General features: G+C 33.1%; 1 protein-coding gene across 1 annotated transcript in view; it reads right to left on the minus strand.

Annotated features, from left to right (window-relative positions):
• Window positions 1–3,971: 3,971 nt before the first annotated feature.
• The window catches only part of LOC108574545, a 5,796-nt gene continuing 670 nt past the window's right edge, over window positions 3,972–9,097 (minus strand). Inside the window, exons 2-4 of the mRNA XM_017937157.1 lie at window positions 7,124–7,350; window positions 4,355–4,440; window positions 3,972–4,045 (exon numbers count right to left, since the gene is read on the minus strand). Of these exons, the coding sequence (XP_017792646.1) occupies window positions 3,972–4,045; window positions 4,355–4,440; window positions 7,124–7,350 (387 nt within the window). The remainder of the gene's footprint in view (window positions 4,046–4,354; window positions 4,441–7,123; window positions 7,351–9,097) is intronic.

Here is a 9,097-nt window from a genome sequence, read left to right on the forward strand (position 1 = left end):
GCAAAATTTTTGGGAAAATGAAGGTGATTTTTAATTTTTTAAATCTAATGCCATATATTTTTTTATATGACATAAAAGCGACTGTCAAGGCGAATTCAACCATGCGTGACACATTGGCATGCAAGTTCATATAAGGTCAGGAATGAAAGGAATAATTTGAACAGTTTCAATTTTTATTTTGATGACACTGGTAATAAATAAGTACGCATTACGTTCATTTTTTCTTCTGTCGCATAATGGAGTATCACGGTAAGATATTATCTTGAATGACATTATTACCGTAAGTTTAATATTAATTCTATAATTATAAAAATAAAGAAGATGGAGTGTAATTTCTTCGGACTATGAATTCCTTATAAATATATTACAGTAAGAGATAATCGAAGTATTATTTCATTTCCTCTTATTTAACACTGCTCATATGGTAACTTAATTTCTGATGACAATCGTAACACGAAGCATTGCACAATCACGTTGTTAAAATAATACATTGACTAAACATTAAGTTTCTTGTTTCAATTAAAAGAACAGCGAAAGAAAAAGTCTTGGTATCGAAGAGTAGCATAGTATCAGAGAACACTTATCTCAATGTGTGAGAGAACTTGAGAAATTTCAAGAGTAGAATTACGTCGTGGGGGTGTTCTTGAAAGTAAATTTACCAAGAAGTTAAACAATCCGTTCGAGTCCCTAATTTCCATACAGGGCTGTAAAGAACGCTATACATTCACTTCAAGACTGAAGATCGACTTGCGAATGATCGATCCCCTAAAAGAGACGCAACGAAGTGACCCTAGTTTATCACGTACAGTCTTGAGCACGTCCACGGCAAAATCTAAGAGCTTCTCTCAAGGACAGTAAAACTTGTGCAATAACTTTGTGCAAGCGTAGCGTTCAGGTTCGAACTGTTGTGATTTTGGTCAAAGTAAATCTCAATTGACGTCGATCTAACTTGCATGGTTGTACGTGTAAAACGTGAAGAAAATCAGGGTCTGCCGAGGACGGAAATTGCTCGATAAAGAAACATTCTTCCGATAAAGGAAACGCGTAAGATGGATATCTTGAAACAAGTTATAATAGCTTTTCTTTATTTTCAATGTATTTCCTCTTGAAACAGCTTTGTTAGAAAACGATACTGTGCCGGATCTCGCAGTACCTTAGTCTGGAGGTCCCCTTTGCAAGATTAGTTATAACGTTTTTAGTGTAAACGATAATTCATAGAAATTGTATAGTTATTATTATTTGATGTGCTCCTTAATACACCAGAATCCCATTTGGTTTTAATTACCGAAGAGGTTTCAGTTACCTTGGTTGGGTTAACGTAGTTGTACGTACAGCGGATGCCGGGTCAAATATGACCCAAGACTAAAATCATTTTCGTACGCAAGAGAATCCACATTCTTCAAAATTTTACTAGGCATTGTGTTGTTTAAAATTATACAAATGTACTATGATTAAAATAGCAAACATATTTATAACGTAAGGAGAGGAGAATCATGACTCTGTTTCGAATGCTGGTTGAAACAAGACACGTCTAAATGCTGGGTCAATAGTGACCCGACATCCGCCATCCGGAGGTTAATAAATGCTATAATATGTTGAGAATACAAGTAACAAAATGCTGTTATCAAACTTATATATGCTAAGCTAGTATGTATAGGATGACTTGTCCAGTGAATGAACACTTAAGCTACAGGTCTGTTAAAATTAGTATTCGCAAGTCGTTATTTAATCCCCTAAATGCTGTTACCGTAAGTGAGCTGTTTCATTACAAAGGTCATACATTCCGGAACACAAATCTAGCAATTTTTGATAGTTATAACCTTTATTAAAAGTGAAACATGGACCAAATGACCAATGAATAAACACAAATTTCTAACGAATGAACAGGATAATATTTTTGATGAAAACGTGGTTTTCAATGTACTTATTTACTTCCCACGATTAGTTAGGGCAACTGTTGCAATCAACTGAGAAGGGAAAGCCATACTGCACATGTTTTATAAAATTCTGAATATACTTATTTTAGTACTTAGTACAAGTACCTACATGTACTTATTTATATACTTATATACAAATAAAGAGATACAAAATGGATACATATGCAACACAAGGATATTTGATGCATACCAAAAGTCAGATGTTTTCAAAAAGCCAAAACGATATTAGTTCCTTATTAGGTATACTATGTTTGGCTTATAAGTGTAGCAGTGCTTTCACATTTGCTACTTTATTTTTTATATTACTAATGATTTCTAATAGTTTCGTTATTTACTATAAACATTATTTTTGTAGTTGATTACTATTGTACGCTATCTCAATCAACGAGAATTTAAATTATAATTCAACAATACGAAATTAAAGTAAATGGTTCAGTATAAAATATTACAAGAGAAAGCAATACAGTCATGTGCATTGTTTTAATACTTCAAACACTTGACAATTTACTCGTTTAACGAAATGAAATTCATAATACGTTTAATTAAGAGAATAATATTTTTCCTATACGCTATTGTTTTAGCGTGTATGAAACAAAATTTCAATATGCTTGAACAAATACTCGACCGGTATTTTCAAGCTATTTTGCGCACAAAGGCAAAACTGTAAAGGCAAGCTGGGACCTCATTTTTTGTGGGGACATATTTTAAAACCTTACTCCTCACAAACAACAATATAAAAAGCAGTCTAGTTATAGTTGCAAAATTTCTTGCACATAGTTTTAAATATTAAATTCATAATATAAAAACAACTTTTAGTTATTAATTTTTTTTAATTTAAATTTGAACTGATTTATTCTTATCCTTTTTTTAATGCATATATGTACACCAATGTTGTGTTATTTTTATTTGATTAAAATGAGTTATTATGGAAATGTCGACTTTTATTTTCAATGAATTTAGAAGAAAATGTGTATAAATTTGATTAACTAAGTTAGACTTGTTTCTTTTGAGGCCTCGTAATGATGTTGCGCCTAGGATCTCCAAAAGTATAAGTACGGCCCTGCAAATACTTCTGAACGGGAGTACATATATGTTGGTGGGCTGGGTCATGCATGAGCCTGCGGGACACGATTTTCGTGTGATCTTTCAGTGCGATGTGCGCGTCTGCATAGGTGAAAAAAGATTTTTCCAATAGAGGTTTCCGAGGCTCTTATCGAAAGCGTTCTCATATTTAAGTCCTGCTTTTTCAACTGTTGAAGAAACAATGAGTGCATTCCGGGATGCTTGTAGACTGCATGTATCGCTCTGGCAGCAGCTTGCGTGGACGCCTGCATCGCACTGAAAGCAGCCTAAGGGATATACATATGTACCACCCTAACGGTTTCAAAAGTCGAATTTCTTTTAACATTTACTTAAACATAAATATTGTTATTCGAGGCTTCCACGTTAGAGCTGTGCCTGATGATTATTAAATTTCGACGTTTCGCCAACAGTGCAATTAACTTCATCAAGGTATCGAGACACATTGATAATGTGTGTTGTTTTGAATTTGGGTTTACAAGTGTACCAACAGTCCTAAGTACTACGTGTCTCGGTATTCTAGATCTTTTTTTCTTGTATATGTAATTAGAAAAACTTTTTTATGTTACTCTTGGTAGTTTATTTTGATTATGTAAAATTTTTTACAATATTCACATTTGATTCTTCACTTCATTTACATTAATAAACAGACATTAGTTACAGTAGCAGCTAAAAGAGAACTTACAAACGCCATAATTGTTTGTATTATCCTGTTAAAAGATGGAGATTTCATAGACAGAGGAATAATTAGTGGAGAATTGAAAGTAATAAGACAAAAACTTTACACCTATATTCTGAAAACCACGTGCGAGTGTGTAATAACCGACACTGAAGAGTTAATTGAGGATGAAGAAGAAAAGGATACGAGTACAGAAGGAACATATACGCATTTGTAGTTAAATGAACAAGTCTCGTTTAATTTCGCGAATAACATATTATTATAAATTCAGAATTCTAGTTTAGTTTTTCATAGTTTGTACCAACATTACTTTCTTCATATTTATTATTATCATCGAAACATATCTTTTCTACAAATTTTACGTCATTTAGACTCATCGATTCCCTGTTATATTGCAACAGCCGGGTTAGTCGGCAAAGAACACGCGTAACTTTATCGCTACACAGCGAACGTTAATGCTGCCATCTAGTATCTTCCGCGCACACCATAACGTAAATTCAAATTTAACTTCATATGATAACAGAACTACATGCGTGCCATTCGTATTATGAAAAGGTTAAAATTTTCTATAAAATCGAACGCGTTGTTTAAAATGTAGCAAAATAATATGTCTTGAAAGCAATTTGGAAATAAAAAAATAGTTCGTAAAAAATCGTACCATCTCTCCATTTCCTAAGAATGCTTTCCTTTCTTTCAAGAAGTTTTTTAAGCCTTACAGTGCCACTAGGCCGACTAGATTCACCACTACCGAGGTACATAATCCTTCATTTCACGATACTCATATCAAATAATTGTTTTCGTAAAAACACTTCCGTATTCGTGGAATACAATCACTCGAGTATTGAATTATACTTGAAACTTTTTAACACACATTTACATATGCACTCCTATTTATTTTTAGTACGCATGAAGATTTTCTATTCTTTAAAATGCACAACCAATTGCACCGATTTTTGTCTTCTTTTTCTTGATACTTAACGAATAGTACAATAGAGAATTGTGCAATTATTCAATATGTACTACTTCCATAACACACGAGAAGTGCGAAGTTTTATTTTTTACTATGGAAAAAAGAAAATGGATGAGTACGTCTACAATATTAACATCACTGACTTTTCATTATTAATGCAACGTGACGGATATTCAGATGAAAATACTAATGTTGCATTTGAAACAATAGCACGTCTTTTGTATCACGTTACGGTATATTGTTAACGAAAATTTCACCGAGCACTCTTCGTTTTTGCAGAAAACGGTGTTTAAATTTTCGTCGAAAGTCAGAAAGTCAAGAAATAGGTGTTAAATAATCATAGAGAGACAAATTCGTGAAAGTAGAATTCTGAAGAGTGAAGGAAACGATCACACGGATTCGCGGGTCGAGTTAGAACTTAATACTCAGAGAGACAGAACAAAATAGCACGAATCTATTGGCTCGTCGCCAATCTTGTTTCTTTATGAACCCTGAATAGATTGATGAAAAAAAGATCGATTTCCACAAATTTTCCTTGCGATTCTTTCCTCCATTGGTTTCACCTTACCGCTAATTTTATTCAATCAACGACTGAAGGCTCCGAAACCACAATTTATGACGAAAATATTTGTAAAACAGGTCATCCGTGAATTTTTAAACATCCGAAGGATGACGCACGTGAAATTCGCAAACATCTTTTCGAATCATGGTGTTCTTAAACCTAAAAATATTTGACTTTTTCATAAGAACTCGAGACTGAAATAATTCCTTGTTTTTGCTCGATGTAAAAAGAACATGAAAATATTTTTTTTAAAGCAAATCCAGCGATTACGAATATCTATTTTCGATCGAATTTAATTAAGAATTATTCAAATTATCTGGTTAATTCGTGTAACAACAGTAACGAACAAATAGACAGTACGTTAGGAGAGAATGAAATGACCGACCCTTTATAGGTCGGTTATTTTTAGTGCCACGCAACAATGTGCGTTAGTTATTTCGGCATCACCATCAGAATCGTAAAATTACCCCGTCAGCTGATTTCAAACGACGTACCTACCTTAGAAAATTCAAATAGTTTACATAAATGGTACGAATTGAAATGTTCCAAATAAATTATATACCGACAATCGTGAACACAGTTCGTGATGTAAATGTTGTCGAAAGAGGCTACTTTTTCGAGAAGATATTTAAACAAAAGGCTTCGTTATATTTTCCACTTCGGTTTTTTTTAAACGAAAGAAATTTTTCGCTCATGTTAGCCCGATGATGAGAATTACAACAAAAATGATTATGATGACGAAGACAACGACGACGACGACGACGACGACGACGACGACGACGACGACGCCGACGACGACGACGACGATGATGATGATGATGATGATGATGATGATGATGATGATGATGATGATGATAATGATGATGATCCTAACGATAATGATGATGATGACTGAGGGAAGTAATGATCATTTGCCAGCGGTGAATGTCGTTTGCCATGGAGGTTTACGGACCACCATAAAATACTCGTCCTCGAGAACAGAGAGGATAGTTCCATCTTTGAGTTCACGACGATTAGAACACTCCTTTAATGTGTAAATCGTACCCGAGAACTTTTATTTAAACATTGTATTTTTGTACTTCGAACGGATTCAGTAGTTTCGTTGAATTGTTAAATGTGTTAAAATTCGCGAAAAATTTGTTTGTAAAACGATCCACGAATTTACTTGATTAAATCACGTGCATTTTTATTTGTATACATGTACATAAATAAAATATATACGGTTTGTGGTTCTTCGTAATTTGTGAAAATATAGTTGTGATTGTTCGTAGCTGGAGAGACAGACAGGTGAGTTATTAAAAATCATTTCTGACACTTAAACTCTGCCGAAACGCTTTAACACTAACACCGTGGAATGTGATTTGAATAATTTTAAATTGCTGCACCGAACGTATAATTGTAACGCGTTCGATTGTGACAGTTTGCATGTAGATTGTAGTGAAAGTTTACCGAAAATGTTTTAAATTCTGTAAAACCTTGCGATAACAGATTTCAAGCATCAATGCTCGTTCGCGGAAATATTTGAAACAGAAAAATGTTCGCTGTGTTTGATACGAATTTCCTTCGGATAATTCTAACGCAACGTTGGCTCACGATTCTACGTTTAAATTTAAAAATTATTTCAATGTCCGTGAAAGATGTGATATTTTCAAACGCAAATATTCAGATGACTTGTGCAATGTAGCAGTGATAATCGTATGAAACACAAATATCGTTTAAACAGGCAGAGCTTGCAGAGAGTAAGATATAAAAATGCTGATAAAAAGTAACGATGAAAGCATTAAATTGTCGTCGAAAAAAAAAAGAAAAAAATTAGAAATACAGGAAACAATAACAACAACAATAAAAAGGAGAAAAACGTGGAAAAATCAGATAAGAATTCAAATACACGTAACTCACCAGTGATCGTTTCAGCGTCCTTAGTTGTCGTTGGAGAAGGAGTAAGAGGGCTTGATACTCTGTTTCTGGGTGATCGAAGGGCCTGAAGGGTAGCCCTTGCCGTGGGCGAGACTTTAAGAGCGGTGGCTTTCGATCGAATCGAAGCCTCGGGCCCCTTTGGAGCCGCATCTTCCACGGCGGCCAGCTTGGACGCTGTGGCGACGAAGGATTTCGCCTCACCTTCCTTTACCGACAATTACACATACGAATAAAAGTAAACAATAACGTTACGTCACTAGTATTCACTTCTTAACAAATAATGACAGATTTTTAATACATCCGAAAGGGGTTCCACTAACGAAATGTTTGTAGTCTTAAAACGAAAATTATTAGAGTGTTTCAGGTGTAGATTCATGTTCTTCTGCAAAAGGATTCCTTTAACTATGCAATTAGTTTTATCAAGAGCGTGAGGACAACATTTTATCACGAGATATCAGGTTTTCTTAATCTCTTGTCGTAATACTTTTATTTTTCTTCAAAGAAATGATTTATCTTATAATTTCACGACATTTCACGACACGTTTCTATTATACTTTACAAAGATCGCATAAATTGTATGTACAGACGTGACGAAATCACGAGAGAAATTCTCAGAAATTGCGATAATAAAATAAAATCTAGGAACAAATACATCGAATAATCTTTATCACTATGACTAATATGTCATACATATGACTAATATGATATACATATGACTAATATGTATCTATATCGTGTAATAAATTGTTTCGGAATTTGAAAATAATTATCTCTAAAACATTGAAACGATATTTAAAAGTATTCGCAAAATCATCAACTTATTAGAACTTCGATTAAAAAAATTATTTTAGACGTCGATAAGCTTCTAAAATATTGATACTATTTTGTGACACTATTTACTCGAAGTAAACACTAGCAGCTGCAGGTTAATTTCAAGCAAGGACGAAAGGAAGTTACTACACTGTACAAAAGAATGAATTCAGGCTATTAATACAGAAAAGTGCACATGCTTCGTTTCCACTGAAATGTATTCAGTTACTAAGTTCACATGCCTTACAGTTTCTTCAAAGAATAACCTGCTACAACACTTCAATGTAACACAAAAGGCATTTCAATTTGTCGAACGTTAAAACTATGGAAAATTTATGTAATTACATTTCAAACTATGGTTAATCGTATTAAATTAACTTCGGGTAGCTTTTATAAGGTCTCTATAGTTAGTTAGTAATATTTCCAGATGTATTAAAAAATATATCAGGTATGACAGACTGAATGGCATAATGTGACCACCTTCATTATTTCGGCCGTTCTTAGACTAGTTAACATTTCTCGTACCATAGATGAAACAGTTCAGAAAGACCATTAATTATCATTAATACTTTAAAGATCCTTCTGAATCGGTATTATCTGCGATAGAGGAAATTTTGATCGGTTCACTAACAACGAAAATAATCGAGATGGTCACGTACGCAATTTATTCGGTATATGGAAATGAAATGGTAAAACAATCTCGGTTTATATCTAATTATAAATAATTACACCTAATTTTTAATTGCAATATGTTATATATTTTGAATAGTAACAATTGTAGTGAAAACATCCATCAATTAATACATTCTAGAAAGTTCAGAATTTGTTATCATGTAAAATGCGTATAACAAAATTTTCCAGCAGATTTTATCACTGATATGTTATCACACTGCAATAATACAGAAGTAAGCAAATATAAACTTTTTTCTTATTTAAATGCAAACTTCCTGAATGCACTAACTTACAAATGGTACATATATTTTTGCATAATTTTTCAAATGCTTAATGATAAAACAAGTTTTTCTAAATAAATTGTTATAAAATCATGATAACACGTTAAGAAAAATTAAAAGTTATCAATTAAAATTACATATGTCATATAAGTTACATTATAACCAAACAATAAATAAATTATAATAACT

This window comes from Habropoda laboriosa, unplaced genomic scaffold, assembly GCF_001263275.1.
Source record: "Habropoda laboriosa isolate 0110345459 unplaced genomic scaffold, ASM126327v1 scaffold11, whole genome shotgun sequence".
Taxonomy (NCBI): domain Eukaryota; kingdom Metazoa; phylum Arthropoda; class Insecta; order Hymenoptera; family Apidae; genus Habropoda; species Habropoda laboriosa.